General features: G+C 39.3%; 1 protein-coding gene across 24 annotated transcripts in view; it reads right to left on the reverse strand.

The window, feature by feature from the left end:
• The window catches only part of KIAA1217 (KIAA1217 ortholog), a 363,381-nt gene that overhangs the window by 103,711 nt on the left and 240,637 nt on the right, over positions 1–19,033 (reverse strand). For 17 of the 24 annotated variants that reach the window (XR_010829110.1, XM_066991591.1, XM_066991590.1 and 14 more), the window contains one exon: positions 3,831–3,911. The exons of 6 other annotated variants lie outside the window; for them this stretch is intronic. Coding sequence is in view for 16 of the 18 variants with exons in the window: in XM_066991591.1 (XP_066847692.1) it covers positions 3,831–3,911 (81 nt within the window). In the remaining 2 variants the exon portion in view is untranslated. The remainder of the gene's footprint in view (positions 1–3,830; positions 3,912–19,033) is intronic. One more of the 24 variants, XM_048048515.2, reaches the window with a different exon arrangement.

Genomic DNA, 19,033 nt, shown 5'->3' on the forward strand with positions numbered 1-19,033 from the left:
GATACGGAGTCTTTGGGTCCTATATGATAACCACTACAAGGTTTTAACTTGACTGGATATGCTATTAGGGACGTACCGTTGTTGGAGAGAAAATGGGTACTGTCCACATGTTCTTACACACCTACATAAAGTTTGTTTTGCCTCTATGCAGTGAATGCATTTGGATACTCCCTCTAACACACACATACAGGCACACAAAGGCAACGGGCTGAGACTCCTGTAAAAGATTTTCACTTGTGAAAAGAGAAATATCTTTGGTCTGGGAGAACTGGGGTGGGGACGTGATTCAGCAGCTGAATGCAACATAAAACCGTCTTTCATGACAAGCTCCCTTTTCTCCATGCATTATTTCACAATTATGAGATGGAAAATCCTATGGCATGTTCCTTTTGGACTCCTTCAGCTGGAAACGGTACCATGCTGAGACAGCGGCCCTGCTCTCGAGGGCTGAAGAGTGCAGGAGGGCAACTGCCCCTCAGCACCATGAATATGCTGTGGGTGTTATTTACACTATTCCTGACACCTGACCAAGTGCTAGTGGGTGTCTCTGGCTGTAAGTTACGTATTCCAAACACAAAATGTAAAAGAAAGCACAGGAGAAGATAACTCAGCCTGTGGCACCGGGGGTCACAGGAAGGTGCTGCACCAAATCCTGGTGGCATTCAGTCTCAGCAAGGTGGCATCCCAGCAAGGCGGCTAACGAGAGGTGCCACACCGAGTGGTGGTTTTACTCCTTTCTGTGAATTTATCTGAAGGCAAAACTCTGCTTGTAGCAGGATCTTTATCACCACTCCCTGTATTCACTGATGCTGATCACCGTTTCTTTCACCTGGCAGATAAAAACCACATCTAATTATGTGTCAGGATCTATCAGCCGTATTTTTAGGCTGGAATGACATCCAAATCATCCGAAAAATCTGCACGTTTTCCCAGGAGCCTTGCTAGCTCCCGTTGGTGGCCAGCTGTGTGCTCCCTGCTGTGGCGAGCTGCCAAAACCCATTTCTTTTAATCCCGAGGCCGGTGAATCAGCGAGCAGGGCGTCCACAGGCTGCCGACTCCTGCGCTCCCCGCTCAGCACCGTGGCTCACGCTTCGGAAGGGTGATCCTCCAAGTTAGCAGGGGAATTTTTCATGCAACCCTGGTATAAAGGACTAACACGGAGCAACATTTTCAATTTTTGGTTCCTAACTGTAAGCACCCAGATGCATTGAAGCCTGTTTTTCTGGAAAGCGGCGTGTTTGCAGTAAAGATATTCATTAGGCGCAATAAAAGCTGTAGGTGCTCAGCACTTACACTGCCAGACCTCTTATTCAGATGTTTAATTGGAGGAACTTGCATTTGAAAATGTTGCCCTCAGGAACTCAGCAGCCCGTCTAAGAGCAGCTTAATTGGTCCAGACAAGTCCAGACTGAAATATGCAACATGCTGTGGCATCTCTTTTGAATACACGAAATATAAAACACAAAACAAAAAAAACCCAAGTCATCCTTGCTGAAGCACAGAAATATTTCTCAGTATGTTTCTACCCGAATCCCGGGATTTTTTCTTTTTACAAATGCCAGTCTGAGGTTTTAGGGTGGAAATTAAAGTAAAACGATAGACAGAACAAATAGTCACCCACTGGTAATAAGCAAAAATCACACTGAATGAAAGAAATCTTTCATTTTAAAATAAAGTCATATGTCTCTCTGCTTTATTCTAATGTGATATGAAGTATTTATTTGTATGTGATAGCTAGATGTAAAAAGTGACTGATCACCTCACCATTTTTCTCTGCAGAGCCTTCCATGGCCCCATCAATTTTGCTTACAGCAAAATCTGTTCTTTCCCAGTCTCTCTCATATTCTTGCACCATCGCCTCAGTTTATTATTACTTTGTTTAAGTAAGTTATCTGTAAATTTCAGCCTGGACACCAACATTTGTCTTAATTAAAATCTTATGGCAGCTTCAGTTGGAAGCTGTTTCTCTTTTCCCTCCTAAAAACCCTACTGTGAAGCATTCATGGGACAGAATGACCCCTTGTTCCATCCAGGAGGTGGCTGCATTTCATCAGCAGTGGGTGAGGTAACTCCTACCTACACAACCCCCAGAACTGTCATGAGAACGCTCAAGATGAAAAGGGATGATTTAAACAAAAACTGTCATTATGCTGATTAAAGGGGAAAGATCCTTACATGCTTAAAACCACATGCAAAAAGGAGAGAAAGAAAAAAAAAAAAAGAATAAATACCAGATGCCTAGATGTACCTAGGGGATGGTGTGTTCTGATTCAACAAAATGATTATCTACCCATCCCTTTTCTCCCACACATGTGCCTAGGGAAAACAGGAGGAGGGTCTGTTTTCGTGGTGTCTGTTTCCCAAAGCAAAGGAACACGGTGCAGGCTCCAGCTCAAAACTGTCCTGGAAAAACCTGTTTTTTCTGTGTTCGTAAAAGTGAAAAAGGAGTTCTTCATTAACATGCTATTTTAGAAATAACCAAAAAAAAAAAAAAAAAAGACCTCACCGCTGCGGCTGGTGAGTAGGAGGGATGGGTCTGCTTGTCCCGAGGAGGGGAAGGAGGGATGCTGTGCAAGAGCTGAGCTTCTCATCCTTCTTGCTGACTTGTCACCATGCCCTTGTGCTCCTTCTTCCCTCCCTCCAGGCCATCTCCTCAGCACACGAGGGAGAAGCCTCACTGCTCCTCACACCTCTGCCTCTCCCACTCTTCCCTGTGGTCAGCATTTTTGTTGGTTCATTTCCATTTTCTAAGTCAAAACAAACCCAGTGGGGAAGTGACAAATCAGGTGCAAATAAGCTGCTGCACACAGTGCATGCTCGGAGGCCTCCTTCCTTATTTGCAGCACGTGTTACCCTGGCACTTGTGTGGTTGTGCTTTTGACTGCAGAAAAAAACACGCAGTAGCACATACGTGTCTAAAAGGTGTGTGCATATTCACTACACCAATGGAAAAAAAACATTACTGCAGCAGACATCCACGTAACAAGTCATACAGGAATGGAAGAGGAGCTCAATAGACCAAGAGATGAGATACAGGCAACTTGAGAGGTGCACACACTATCTGAACAACAACTCTGAAGAGTTGGGGCCTCATGTCAGCCCCCCTTACATTGAGATGCAAGGTGCAGCAAAAGGGAAACACTTCCAAATCTGCATGACAGCAGGGGATGATGTCAGGAAAGGAAAGTGCTGCCCCAAGATGCAGAGGCACATGTGAAACATTAACATCTTCTCAATGGAGGGTCTTTTAAATGTTAATTTATATTTTAGCTGGGCCCACTATACTGCTCTCCGGCCATTATCCCATTTGGATCTGCAGCAAGTGTATTCCTTCAACTTAAATTCCCACAAAAAGATCAATTTGCAAGTTGGAAACCAAGCTTTTTTGCACATCAAATACGGAAATATTTGCCCCTGCATCCACAGATCTGTCCTTAACTTTGCAGAAAGACTTTTATCCCTCAACTCTGTTCCAAATGTGTAATAAATACATAAATGAAGTTAGAATTGGGATAGCTGGTAGCGATCACTTATTTATCTATGACCTCCCACCAAATGCTGGTGGATTTCAAAACATCTATCTAGGACAAGAGTGTGGGCTTCATGTCTATCATGCTATTAAAGGAAAAATCAGAATTAAAAAATCATCAAAGGATGCATCACACTCCCATATGCAATTAATCTATACGAATGACACCACTTTCAGAGGGAAAAAGCATGCAGATCTTTATTTATTTGAGAACACTAGTTGTGATGCAAACCACACACAGTTAAAAGGTAACAAACTCAATCCACAGCAGAGTGCAGAAAAAAGAAAGTACAGTACTAACTCTCTGAGAGGATTCAATTTTCATCAAGTACCTTTGAATGTCAAGTTCTGAATGAAGGGAGACCAACATGCACTGCAAAACCTGTGGATCAAAGAGAGAAAAGAAGGGGAGGGGGAGAGATAATTGTTAACAGGAAAGGAGAAAGGAGAACAATAGAATTAAAAGAGAATAACCTCTACATATTGAAGGTATGCTGAGAGAGAAAAGAGAAGAGAAGAGAAGAAGAGAAGAGAAGAGAAGAGAAGAGAAGAGAAGAGAAGAGAAGAGAAGAGAAGAGAAGAGAAGAGAAGAGAAGAGAAGAGAAGAGAAGAGAAGAGAAGAGAAGAGAAGAGAGCACTGAAAAATAGTAAAGGAAAGGCATATGTGCTAGGGAACAACATGTTCTATCAATAGTTAATATGCAATATTCTCAGAAACTTTGCTGGACTCAGTTCAGAAATGCTACCTATGGTGGTATGTCAAAGAAATGGGAAATGTTCCTCTGGTAAAAGAGAATGGGAGAGAGTTTAGCCACACAGATTCAAATGTATATCTAGCAACCATATCTGACAAGAAGTGGCAAAATATGCATTCTTCCAAAGCAATGATACAACTCTTGGCTGGAGTTAGCAGCAGTCATTGCAACACTCTGTTGGTTTCTCACTTACTACAAAGACATGGAATCCTTTAATCAGAACTTAGAAATATTACATTATTCTTGATGAAACCAATTTTCAAAAGAGTAAAAGATAAACTGTGGTATGATTAAAAAGTATTCTCCAGTCATGTCTTTTTACTATTCCACATCTGATCTTAAAGAATATACACTGTGAAAATGTGCTAAAATGGGTTTAAAGGCCAAAAAAAACAAACAAATATCTTTTCCCCAGCACATGAATGAGATGCGAGTTGGAGGAAAAATTGCCCACTGATGTTTGAGTCCTTATAGGCAGACGTCTTATATTCTCCTTAGTCTACATTTGCCCCATGGGCTGGAGGTGGGGGTAGAAGAGATTTTGCACAGTGCCCTAAACAACCTTCTCTGAGCACTGGATTCCTCTCCCAGCGAGCGCCAGGCTCCCACGACAACTGCTCCTGCCCCGATCAGAACGTGCAACTATTCGCACCGGGCAAAGGAGCACAACTGCTTTGATAACAAGGACGTTATTGTTAAGGAATCTTACTTAGCAAGTAATTATAATGCCAACATCATAATTAAGAGACTAATTCAAAGAATCTTTTGAATTTTACAAACCTAGGGAATACGGGCATAGGAGAGTTGATTCTTGGGATGAGATAAGCAACATACAAGTATACTCAGATTTTTCATGACTTTGTCTATTGGATATTTTGGAAGGGCAGTACTATTTTATTTAAAGTGAACAATAGATCATTTTTTTCCCCATGAGAAATGTATCATTTAGAATTGTTCAAGTAAAATGTGATTTTTACAAATAAGCCATTTATGCAAACAGTACAAATTAAATGTAGCCTTCCGGCAACAACTGGATGGATTCCAATTCCAAACCACACAGACAAAACAGTCTGTTGCTAATGTTTGAGTAATACTGAAACTGTATTACATTTTTTTCTTTCTTTTATAATGTCACCACCCCACAAACCTAAAAAGTTCTGTCTGACCTTTAATTAAACTACTCCGATTTAAAAAAAAAAAAAAAAAAAAAAAAAAAAAAAAAGCTATGGATTTTCTAAGGACAAAATCCCATCTCAATGCCAAACACGTGAGACATCCAAATGACAAAAATTCTGGTGCATGTCTGCTGGAGATTTGGTCTGCATCACATCTCAAGACCACACTTTGGAAGGGACATTACTCTGCCGAATGGCAGAATCAAAAGTGTTCATCTGTTGCCTTTCCTAAAGCTATTGCGTAAAACCAATTTGAGCTACTCAATTTCCTTAAACCCTTTCACCCTAGTGGGGAATTACAATTGCATCCTCTTTCTCTGGACTTTCCTACTCCCAAAGGAAGTGTAACATCCATTCCAACCTAAGGGAGGGTAAGGAAATGAGGATGCTTGACAAAGTCAGCAACCCCCCCCCGCCCCTAATTCAGGGAAAATGCTGCTCTCCCCCTCCTTTATCATAACAATGTGTTTATTTTAATTCTAAAGCAAATAGTTGGATGAGGATTCATAGTTAGAATATATAAAACTGGTCCACCTAGATCCAGAAGTCCCTCCCTCCTCTTACCAGAGTTGTTCTGAGATCTGCTCTGTGTGATGCAGGATTGAGTCAGCAATCTCTGAATAAATAGAGACTGGCAGAAAAAAAAAAAAAAAAATGAACCACACACAAACACAGAGTGACGACAGTAGTGCAGCAGAAGGATCCACTGACTCCTGCACAAGGTGGCACCAGGAGGCAGAAGAGGCCTCCATAGTGTTATACAGCAAACTTTGGATCACCCTAAGGAGATCTAGACATGCCCATATTGGAGAAATTTAATCAAGACCATTACTGCAGCCCACGTAAAGACCTTATTATGAATGAAATTTGAAGACAGTTGGGTCTGACTCCAAACCTGAAGCATGGCTTCACTTGGAACTTTCCAAAATATTTCTTAACTTTCTATATTCCTTTCCAAACTCAACACCACACTGATGCCTTCATCAGCAGTCTGATGACCTCAAGGGTATTTAAAGAGGGAAAACAGTAATGATCTATTTCTTCATTTCCTCCTAGATTGTAGATGAGCTTTTCTTTTCTTTCTTTCTTTTTTTTTTTTTTTCCAACTGCAGGCATGCATGTGGATATATATAGTGCACAACGATGGGAAATGAATTCAAAGAGTGCTTTGCAACTTGCAAATGCAGCAAGGGTACGGGCACCTGTGACAATCCCCCAACTCCTGCTTCCCTTGCTGACTCCACCATTGTACCACAGATAGGAGGCATCACAGCGAATAACCCATGTGAGGGGAAAAATAGGAAGTTGAAGCAAATCCCGCATAAGATTAGAAAACTTTGGATGGGACTCACTAAGAGTTAAAGAGCTGTAGAGAACTGAGCACTCAACTGACGTGCTCTGAGCAACCTCTGCTGGCCAGCAGATAAGATCCTGCACCTCCTACTAAATGGAGTTGTGCAGAGCCTGTGGCTTCACACCTGTACATGAGATCCTCAGCTGGTTTGAATGAGCAGCACTTGACCAGCTTCACAAGCATGAGGGTGACCTACATGAGGTGGGCCTGGCCCAGCGAGGGGAAGAATGACAGGGGTTTTTGCTGTCTGACACCAAAGGGAGGCTCCTACTGAAACTGGTATTAAGTCTTCATGAGCTGTAAATAAAATAGCCAGAATAGAAGTGGTACCAACTCTTGTCAAGGTTGGGTTAACAGGAGAAAGAAACAGATTAACAGAGGCAGGTAGAGACATAAAGGCAATATGGAGAAAATCAAGAAAAGAACTTAAGTAATTTCTTCTGGGGAAAAGTGGAAAATGTTAGAGGCCAAAGAGGAGAGTGGAAAATGGGGCTGGGACACTGCACACAGCTAACGAATGGTTGCACAGCCCCATAAACTGCAGGCACGAGCAGGACGGGATGTTACATGGAGAAAAATGGATTTCAGGAGCCAATCTCTACTGTAATGAGAAAGGTACCAGGGAGAAAAGAAACAGCTGCCAAACATGTTGCTTTTGAACTTTAAACCTAAATGGAGTGAGCAGTGGCCCTGGGAAAAGGTGTAGAAAGCTAAGAGTCATAGGAGGAAAGCAAAGATGCCAGGAATGCAGGGAATGTCATCAAATGGAGTCCTGAGAAATATCTGGTGAACACTGCTTGCAAGACAGTATCCAAAGGGTTAGCATGCAGTAACTTAGGGAGGACAAGGATTAATATCTCGAGGCTGACTGACTGTGTTAGTCATTATTCCGGGCCCTTCAAAACAAGGGTGAACGAACTGTAAGGCTGCCTTGTGGGATCTGCTTGCTAAGCAGATCAAAGGAAAGTATTCACCACTTTAAGCAGGATCAGGCCTGTTGAACACTGAAATGTTAAGTCTCCAAAGGAAAAAGCAGATGCTTGAGACACTTGTGTTGATGATTTAGTAGGAGACATCTGTCCCCCTGAGTCAGCCTGAAATAATGTCACAGAATGGTGTTGGGAGCGCAATGTGCTCCCACAGCAGGAACGCAGCCCTGCTATTCTTGCTGGCAGTGCCGATACAATTCAAAGTGCCTTTTCACTGAGGTACTGGCAGCGCCGCAAAAGTGGAGAAATGCTAGGCTTTCCCCCTTCTCCCCCCCCCCCCCCCCCCCCCCCCCCGTAATAGCCATTTGATTTATGCTCCTGACGGACTTCAAAAAGGACGTCTTTATAAAGGCAGAATACATTAAACACATTGCATTTATCACGGGTCGCCCAGGAAGATGACACAGCTGCTGAGAGACTGGAAGTGGCTAAAATTAGAGAAATGCACAGGAGGTTTGGTATGAAGCAAAGTCGGGTTAGCCAGGCCATTACGATGCCAATTAGCGTTCCCTAGGTTTACAAGCTCTTGGTGAGATCCTGCAGAGACATGCAATCAGCCGACGCTGGAGGGAAATGATAACGAAAACACAAAGGGCTAGATATGAGTACGTAGATGATGATACATGATGAAACAAGATGCTGACTCATAAGTCCTCTTAAACTACTTGAAACTGAGGGAAGGAAATGAGGATCAACTACCTATTTCCTGCACACAATGGTTTTGTAGGAGGGGTGCAAGATACTGATGTTTTTCAACAACGGGAGAAGTCAGGATGGTAGCTCAGTTGGGCTCAGACCACAGAAGCTCTTCTAACAGAAATTTTAAGTGCACAAATACCTGCCAAAGAATGGAAAGGGTGAGTCTCATCACATCAAAATACAAAGTAAACGTACAGGATTAACTCCAAGCAACCTGCAAGAAGGCAGTTAGGCAACTGCTGAGAAAATGGAGATGGCCAAAGACAAGGGGTCCAAAAGGAAGCACAGAAACAAAAAGACCAGTCAAATGTAAACAAGGAATGTAGTCAGAGAGACGAGAACAAAGGAAGAGGGCTGCACAAAACATTAGGACTTCTTATGTTTCAGGATTTACCTTTTCTATCACACTCCACAGCTACAGCATCCCTCAAACTGTGCATGTTCTTTGCCTCCCACTCACTGAACATCACAGCTGAAAATGACACGTGTTAACTTGGCAAACTGTATTTTTGAAAATTTCCAAACAACAAAAAAGTGAAAAAGAATCTCCTCTCCATTGTTGTTTCTTTTTCTCACTTTTGTCAAAAAAAAATCCTAAAAACTCGTGTTTCATTTAATTTTCAGTGATGACTAAAGCAAAAAATAGATTTTATATAAATTTATGTAATATTTAATGAACCTTAAAATAAAACAACTAGAACAAGACAACTTTTAAAACATATCAAGGGAATTCAGGTCATATTCCAAACCATAATTTGAAGGGATATAAAATTGTTATACCTGTGAAATGGTTTGGTAATCAAGGGGTTCTGAAGTTCTCTGGGGTCATTTATTCTTCTCTCTTTTGCTGTTACTCCACTCATGTGGAAATGTTATATCAAAACACCATGTTGTATCTATACTCCAGGTTACAAGGCTAGTATGAAGGAAAAAAATCACTTCACTTGTTCATCTTAACATGACTTACAGCTTTTTTTTTTTCTTTTTTTTTTTAAAGCAAGATCCCATGGGGTATGGTACATTTCAGCCTTGGTTCCATCATGTATTTATGCACATAATTAAGAATATGAGAAGTCCAAGAGAATATTTAAACAAAGTTAGGCATGAACTTATTATTTCTTTGATCTTGGACCAGAATACTCTTTAACACTGTGTCCTAACACCTTAAGTAATGAGTGCTCATCAGCCCCTTCCCTTGACACATCATAGATAAAAGTAGTCAAGAAAATAAATGAAAGAAGTAATTCTTGTATTTATGATGTGTCTGCCCTCTTGTACAGTTATCCGAACATCATTGTGCAAAGTAACAGGAAGAATCAGACTGGTGCAAGGTGAAAAAAAAAGATGATTGGATCTAGTTTCTTTAAGGTAATCTGAACCTGATTTGAACCTCTGCACCTGAACCTGCATCATTACTTAACGATGCAAAATTCGTATGTGAAATGCCTACATTGTACAGAAAAAAAAAAAAAAAGTAGCTGAAAATCTCAAAGTTGGCTGCTTAGTGAGGGATATGAGTCTACAGGGAGGTACCTCCATAAAGAAAACACTTTGCCGCCTACTAATTCTGGTAAGATTTGAGGGGAATTGAGCAACTTTGACTTAAGGGTTCAATTAGGGGTTTTCAACCACATACATGTCATACCTGAAGAATCTAACAGTTTAAACATTACTTCACAAAGTTAAATGGCAAGAATATTCTCTACTATCTTTCTGTAACTGTCTCACAGTCAGAACTGGAGACAATTAGACGAACACCCTATCTTTGTTTCCAATAGTCTGTCTCTCTTATTATTCATTCCCTTCCTCCTATCATTATCATCTCTCCTTGGAATCACATTACATTGCTGAAGATAAACAACGAAAAACTATTATGAATCTTTATAAAAGAATAACGAATCAGTGATGACCTAAGAAGAAAAAGATTTTCATGAGCTGTCTCCAGTATTTTGAAAAGAAAGAATGATAGAGTTGGCTAGATAGGCTAATAAAATAGCCATCACTGAAAAGCACTGTATGGTGAATGCAATGACAACTGATGGTCTACTGAGAAAACCATCCTCTGAAACGCTGAAAAACACATGGTGGTGTCATCTTCCATTGCTCTGATTTGATTGTAATGTTTCTTTTATAAAAGTTTCTTTTTTTTTCTTTTTGACTTCATTTTGGCCTTCACTATTGACTAAATGTCCATGATTTTCTAAGTTGTGATCAATTCATCCAATTAAACCTTATAAAAGCTATTCAAAGTGATCAAAAAAAAAAAGATCAAAATTTGGATTATTTCTTATTCAAAATGACAAGGTTAAAAAAGTTGCTTTTTCCTCCCCCCCACCCCCCCAAAAAAAAAAGGATAATTAAATGGCAATATTTAGAAGAAAGCATAATGAAAAATGTGGCTGTACGCAAATTTTGTTCTACCTTTCTGCTGGACTCCCCTATAAGACTTAATAACACCAGGTTTTCTAAGAGCTTCATCCCCACAACTCCAAATGATGAAAACTGCAGGTCTCTGCCAGAAACTGCCATTTTAACTACCAACCTAGAAAACTTTAGAAACAATTTAGAGAACACTCATCAAGGGTAATCTAGGTAAGATGAATCAATACAGAACTGTAGTGACAGCCTTATTCTTCGTCAGATGTTCTTTTACCAATTATTTTTTTCATATATTAAAACATTCTTTGAAAACTTCCACTAATCAAGATTCCCGTGACCACAGGGTGGATCTTTTTTCTTATGCACTGTAAGCTATGCACAGCAGTAATCTTGCAAAGATGCTCTAATCCTCTCCCACCCAAAACATTCAAAATCCTTTCCTGCTTAAGCAGGTCTGGAAAGATGTCCAGTCACAGCTTTCTATGGTCCAAGAGTTACCAAGCCCTGGCTCCCATTTCAGTCCTTAAAAAAACAAACAAAAAAACACTTTTCCTGCCCTTGGCATACCATCTAAGAGTTCACAATACCTCTCTACCTTACAAGACTTCAGTAATAATTAACTCATGAACAGTTTCCAGCACACTGCCAATAAAACTGTTACAGAAAACTATTATATTTATAAACCACATTAAGTTTGCTCTTAACATCTTCTAAGGGTCACAGAGTCTCAGCGCAGTATTGAGGTTTTGTTAGGCAGTCTTCTAGTTTTTTATTAGAACACCAGAAATTTTGAACAACAACATCAGACATAAAAAGCCTACCCTATCTTATTATTAACTGAATTTATTATCTTCCATCCTTCCTTAAACACACAGCTGTCATCTACACAATTAGAAGAGATATGAGCTCAAAAATGCCTTTGTGCAACATAACCAGCTAACACCTGAATAGCACATAGAGTAATTAGAGTGGAATCCAGCTGAATAAGTCAGTCTTATCATCTCATAACATCAGTTATTTCATATTAGTGAGATAAATATTAAGAACATATAATGCTATATACAAACAGTGAGCCTCTGCAAGGTACTGAGTACGTCTTAGTTTTCATACAATCAGATATCACTGCTATGATATAAGTGGCTAATTAATGCCAGCCAACATTAGCTTATGGAAAATTATCTTCACATCGCTATTGCAAAACAACACTGTTATGTTTTTTATTGATAAGGAAGCTTAAACATTAATTTCAGTTTCGGGTTTACATATACATAGAGCGAGAGAGATTCAAGTATTATATATTGTTCAAATGTCCTTATTGCAACATGTTTTATCATATATCGCAAAACCTACTTCTTAAAGTTATCTACTCACATTTAAAGGATATGATGAAAAATCAATAAAAAACAAACCATAACATCGGCTCATTCGTCTGAAATGTCATTTCAAACTTATCCCATTTGGAAACAATACACGGATGCTACTGGCTTTACAAGACTTACAGAACAGGGAATAGAGCTTGATTTGGATTTCAAGAGTTGATGTCATTATTGTTCACAAGCCAACAAAGGGCTTTAAAACCGAAAAGAATCTACAGCATATAAAATGGTTTCCAGCTTGTAAGGGATCCAGGCCCTGCGCCAGTGGATAATAATTTGCAATACAGTTTAGGGTTTTTCAGAGGAGAAAATGGGGGAGGAGATAGACAGCACAGTCATGTAGAAAGGAATGTGCAATTCTTACTCTCCTGAGCTACAAAGAGAGATGTCTTTCTAAAATCTTGTTTTCCTTGTATTGTTCATGTCTTCTCTTCAAATGCTTAAACCTTTCCCATGTTGGAATCTTTACTTTCTTTTTTTTTAACATCTTTGTTCATTGAAAAGCTTTCTTTATAGTTATAGTATTAACACCATTCATAAATGACAAATTATCAGAAATAAAGAGAAAGCAAGCCTAATAGATAGACAATAGGTACACCTTATGGATATCTGAGGGAGATGCAGTAAAAAGAGTATGTACATTTGAATTTCTATGGCATTTTCTCATTGGTGATTTCCTTATCTTTCAGCATATACCTTAAAACTTCTGAAAATATATCAAATCAAAAGTAAAAACTTTGAAATGAAGTAACCTTTAGTAGACAAAACCCGATGAGCAGTACATGGTTTCTTCTACTCTTGCATGAACATTCAGTGACCTCATACTTCTCAGTGCCTTCACTTTCCTCTAAATTCAGCAAAAGACAATGTTATCTGTTCAAGCAAAAAGGATATACACAAATATTTGAAAAAGCTGCATCTCAGTCCTTTCTAGCTACATGGCACAGTCTTCACTACCCAATAAATACCGCAGCCAGAACATAATGCAGGTTTCTATTTGAGCACTATCCACTGGCCTGATTACTGAAACTATATGAGCATACGTGTCCCAGGATTTAGAGGTACACACACAAAATGAATCCTACCTCCACAGAAGCTCATTGAATTTATTTTTGTATTTATTTTTATTATTTTTTATTATTATTTATTTTTATTATTTATTTATTTAGCTACAGGCTTTACAGGAGGGCCAGGATTTTATATCTACACAGTTACCCTCTTTGAGGGTCTCTAAGCCTTAGAAAGGGATCTGAAATATTCAAAATGAAGGAAGAATAGTTTTTAATATGTTGCTCTTTCAGGAAGTTTTTGAGACTAACTCACTTTCCAACAGATGCTTCTGTAGGAAACAACTTACAAAGAAAAATATACTGGCAGTGGTAGTAGTCCTTTTTATGTGTTTGAGCATGGGTGAGGGTGCCTAACTTTGTAAAAGGATGTGTTGATAGCCTCTTCAGCTATTCTTTGGTAAGTTTTGCCTGCTGAAACTAGAAAATGATTCCTCTTTTGGCCATACAGCCACGGTTATCTTTTTTGTTTGTTTATTTGGTCTTTGTTCCTCCTAATTCACTTGCCCATTTTTGTTGGATAGAAAAATATCTGTATTATCCAAACAGTAGTGAAACACATAGTCTCTATTTCCAAACATCAAGACCTCCTGTTCTCAGGATTAAGCATTTTAGAGTGCATTGTAGAGGTGCATTTTTTCACCTTCAGTGTCCTCAAATCATTATCTTCTTTCTTGCAGCTTGCATCAATTCTAATTGAGCTAGATGATGACTCTGAGATATACTCTGCCATGCTATACTACTCTACGTGCCATTCACAACATAAACTGATGACACAGCTGTAGTTGGGACATAATCTCCAGTCAGCTATGAAGGAAATACAGCTCTTACTACCATCCACACAGAAAGGAGATGCAAAGATGTTTCATCTTGCAGGTAATAGGTGTATGACAAGTATTGCATACTATAGGAACTTTCAGCAGATTCCTGCAGAAGAGAGTCAGATGAACTTTTTTTTTTTTTTTTTTTTTTTTTAAATCCTGAAAGTTCTGGGCAAAAGTAATTTGAAAAGAGAGAGTTTGATCTGAGCAGCACCAGGGGCAATACTTAAGTCATTATGAGGACATAAAAATATTCCAGACTTCTACTCACATTGACTGTGTTACCCTAATATCCTTTTAACCTTCTTAAACAAGTTTCCATCATCAGTCATTTTCTCTACTTATTGAAATTCTCAGAAACATCATTATTTATCCATTTCTAGAAATAATTATAAAAAATAAATAAGAAAACTCAGTCTGACAATGAAGGTGGATTAAGGAGAATTCTGTGAAAGCAGATGTTAAGGGGAGTTCACTGAAGATTAGGTAATGTAAGAAAGCCAAGTGGAAAAAAAAACCCTATTGGATGATCATATCAGCTCTGACATGCATTGACTGAGCTTTCAGTTCTATTTATCTCAGGAACTTAGTAAATAGTTACTAATTTTGATAGTATCCCATAAGGCAATGGCGTAAGATGTACAACATTGCTGAGAGAAAATTGTTTCATTTTTCTGAAAAAAAAACCCAGTGAATTCTAAAAAGAACTAATCATTTGATTATTTCAGAAGCTGTTAATAAATAAACTCATATATCTGACAGAGCTCTAACAGGAGAAGAAGGCAAGGCGTAGCAAAAGTACCCAACAGCAGCAATACCTAATCATCTCTTCTAAGTCACTGATGTAATTCAAGACATTGATTATTCCACAGATCCCTTTGGGATGTGGACTGAGGGACAGTTTGTTGTTGTTATAATGTTTTAGATTCCTTCCTAATATCTAGTATCTTTTCTATAAATTGCATTTAAATTTGCTTGTTTGAAAATGTATAATCTTTTAGGATTTTCTAATAGAGTAATTTTAGGTTTAGCAATGGTAATAATTGTTAGGATGGCATTTGCTGAATTTCAGAACCCAACGGTGGGAAATATAAGCATGTGTCCACTTGTTTAAAAGAGCCAGAGCTAAGTCAGTATTAGATTATATGATTTATATGAATGCCTTGAATGACTGGTTTAAAACCAAAAATCATCTCTTCACAAAAAAAAAAAAGAAAAAAAAAGAAAAAAAAAAAGATAGGCCCTTCTTTAAAAAAGGTTTAACCAAAAGGGCAGATAGAGCTCCCCAGCAGTACTGCTTACATTGAAGAATACAAAAATAACTTCTGTGTAGAAGGAACACTGGAATGGTTCTATCAAGAGGAATGAAAGAAAGACAGAAAGCTAAATAATGTGGGAAAAAAAAAGTAAGTGAAGAACATCCAGAAAAGTATGTTGCTAAATTGGTTATATGTTTCTTCTTTTTTCTTGCCTGAAAAGCAAACAAAAATGAAAAAAAAAATGTTTATGTGGCCTAAGAGCACAAAAAACACAGATGTCCTTAAAAGCATTTTGTAGACAATGCTAATTTGGAAAGACACTCTCACATCATGAGCCCTTTCAATCTAGTTAGTAGAGCCTGCATGTCTTGTTTACAAGAAATACATAGTGGAAACTTGGAACAAAAACTATTCTGAAAGTGGGTAACTCTTCCCTTATGCCTTAATAAATATTAGACAAATAACGATAACTTATGGTCTAGAAAGAATCCTTATTAGCTAGCATTTAAAATGAGGGCTAACAAAACAGTACTTACCCTTTGAAAGCTTTCCTCTGGAGTTACTCTGATAGATATCAGATTATTAAAGTCTGCAACACCAGCTACGGTATTTATTCTGCTAGGACTAAGAAAGGTGTGTTACCAACTTGGTCCAAGTAACAGGTAAATCAGTTTGCAAACAGTATACAAATGTATACCCCAAGCAAACACACACACAGAAAACCCCTACCGAACATTAACCTCCGCAAGGTGAACCAACCGCTTTTCAGACGAGCCCTCAAACTCCGGACCACACATTAGAAGACGGGATACGCCTGACTTCAGCTGCAGGGATGACAAAAGCAAGTAGCTGTCAACCACTTTGAACATCCTCAGCTGCTTGAAGCCAAAGGCCATAAAAACCATCTCATAGCTCTGATAAGCGAAGGTGGCCACGGGGCTCTCCTAAATTGCCCCATGCTGAGCGGTGTGAAGGAGGCCACCAGCAGTCAGAGATCCCTGGAACATAGCTCCTGCCACACACCCTGCACATGGGAGTTGCCTATACAGCAGCATGTATTTAAATCCGTACGATAAGTGCACTGAAAAATCTCCAAGGAGCAGTTTTTGCTCGCTCTCAAGCCATTTGATTCATGTCAGTGCAAGAGCAAATCAACGGGAGAAACAAGGACCCCTGGCCCACCGCGCAGCAGCTCTTCCATCTGCGAGGGCATCAGATCAATCGCACTTGTGTGCAGTGCTTGCATCAAATGCTGCAACTGCTTATACAGGAAAATAATATTGGAGATATAAAGAATAGAGATAGCTTCTTTGAATTTACATGCCAGAAGTCAGTTGCATGTGAAGAGTCTCTGCTCACTTTCTACACTGCCATCCAGTCCTCCATGGGCCACAGCTAAGAACATCTTACGAGACCATACCCAGGCTTCATACACATCTTAGATATTATCTGGTATTTCCTGAGTGTTTTCAGTATTTGCTTTTCTATCTAAAAAAAGTCTTTGAAAAGTGCAATTGCAATGTATTATAGCACTTGAGAAATTCTTGTAGATATCTGCTATTTTCAAGTAAGATAAAGTGCATCTCCTCTACGGTCAAATGTTGTTCCACAGAAACTGACAGCAGCACCAAGAAAGGAAAAATACAGCCTCCAACTCGAATGTTTCTGCAGTAACTGTCTAAACTTAAAAATCTTTATTGCAAATATGGAATAGTAGGATCCAGGAAGGCAAGACTTCCTTGGAGCAGCATAATTTATAAAGATAATCTTTTCCAGAAGGAGGTCTTCCACTTCTTTATCATGGGAAACGAAATAGCAATAAAAGTTCACCGATAAAGACCTGCAGAAAATGCTATGCAAATTGCTGCAAGTACAGTCACAACCTACACCCTCAAAGTGCTGCATTCCTAATGCCTGAATCTGCTATTTCACAACGTCCTGTATTAACAGCAAAACACAATTCCAAACTGTATCTCTCCATTTTGTGTGTATTCTTTCCGGAGCAGGCTTAACTCATTAGAACTAAGAAAGTACCCAGAGGCAATTTAGATTTCCTCTGTCTATTGGAAAAATAGAAACCTCACAAGAACCCTTTTATCAGTGTGCTATGGGGGGGGGGGGGGGGGGGGGGGGGGGGGGGGGGGCGAGGTAGAAGGCATAAAATCCTTCTAGAGCTCCTTACAGTTGAAAATTGGCCAATTATTTAGAATAATTTCTAAAGCAACAGACCATGCTTTATCTCTTTTCCAATTACTATTTTCTGGTTAATAAATATGACCTCTGTAGCAAGCACTACAGCTTTCTTAAGGCACTGTAGTTGCAAAGAAAGGAATTTTAGTAAACTTGCTGGCAAAAGAAACACATTTCAGCATTAAGTCTAAAATGTTTGCCAACTATGTTTGAGGCTATCATTCTGTTTCTCGATTTTCTTATGTTAACTGGAGTGCTTTAGAAAAGCACACAAAATTGCTTGCTGTGAAGTACACATTTTGCTGGAAGGAAGAAGTCAGCTATTCATATAGTTGAATTCAGTGGCAGAGAGCTGATGTAAAATCTGAAGCAGTAACGTTATATTTGTGTAAACTGCAAACAAAGGCTTGGAACTCTGCAAATAAGTAGCTTTAACAGCCTGGCTTCTAAAACAAGAGTCCTCCAAAATGCCAGCCTGGTGTTAACTATCAGTTATTAGTTTGATGCCCCCGGGGAATAAAAGAAAGAATGTGGACAACCACCAGCCTTTGAATTTTCAGTGGCCATTTTGTTTCTAACAATCAGGTCTTACACTAACGTGCTTTTATTTACTTGCTAAATACAGCAAGTAAATCCCATCATACTATTCGAGGTTGAGCTGCAACTGTTTGCCTTACCCAGGACCCAATGAGACAGGTTTAATTTGCCAATAAATATTCAGATCTTAGAGAAGAAAAAAAAGCTGCTTACTATTTACCAACAACATAGGTGAGCTCAGAGACATATTTTGGTTCTCATATATTATCAAGCAGTCAAATTCTGCTAGCCTAACTCATTTGAGTAGTGATTAATCCCTCAGTAACTGTCTCTGAATTTACAGCATTGAAAACAAACAAACAAAAAAAGGAGGCTCGCAAGAAATGAGCCAACTCCTTTCAAGTAGGAGGAGGTGCAGCTGGTGATATCAGATGCTTAGGGGATTTCTTCTGTATATTTTGTCTTCACAGTTTTATAGCTCTATTTTCATCATTATTACTTTATTTCTCCTCCCTGTATTTTCTTGAATTGGTGATTCTTAGGGCTTGTATCCCCATGATACTGTGAAAACACAAAGTAAAAACATCCCATGCATCTGGCAGCTGTCTATTCCCGTATCATATGTGGATTGTGCTAAGAACCATTGGGACGAGGGGAGGGATTGCCACAGAAGGTGGCTAACCAGCATCCAGCGTGTGAAAGCGCCCCTAAGTTTCAAAACAAGCTGCTGTTTTCTTTTCTCCAAGGATTCCCATTTGCTGCTAAGTGATGCCCCCGTGTTAGCTTTCGCATGGGGACTATTCCCTAGGCCGACCTTGAATGCTGTGCAACATTCAGCTACCACCCTGATGGCATCTGGTGTATGTACCACAGGAGCAGAGGGCAGGGAGATGCCCTTGAAGA

Source organism: Anser cygnoides, chromosome 2 (assembly GCF_040182565.1).
Source record: "Anser cygnoides isolate HZ-2024a breed goose chromosome 2, Taihu_goose_T2T_genome, whole genome shotgun sequence".
NCBI lineage: Eukaryota > Metazoa > Chordata > Aves > Anseriformes > Anatidae > Anser > Anser cygnoides.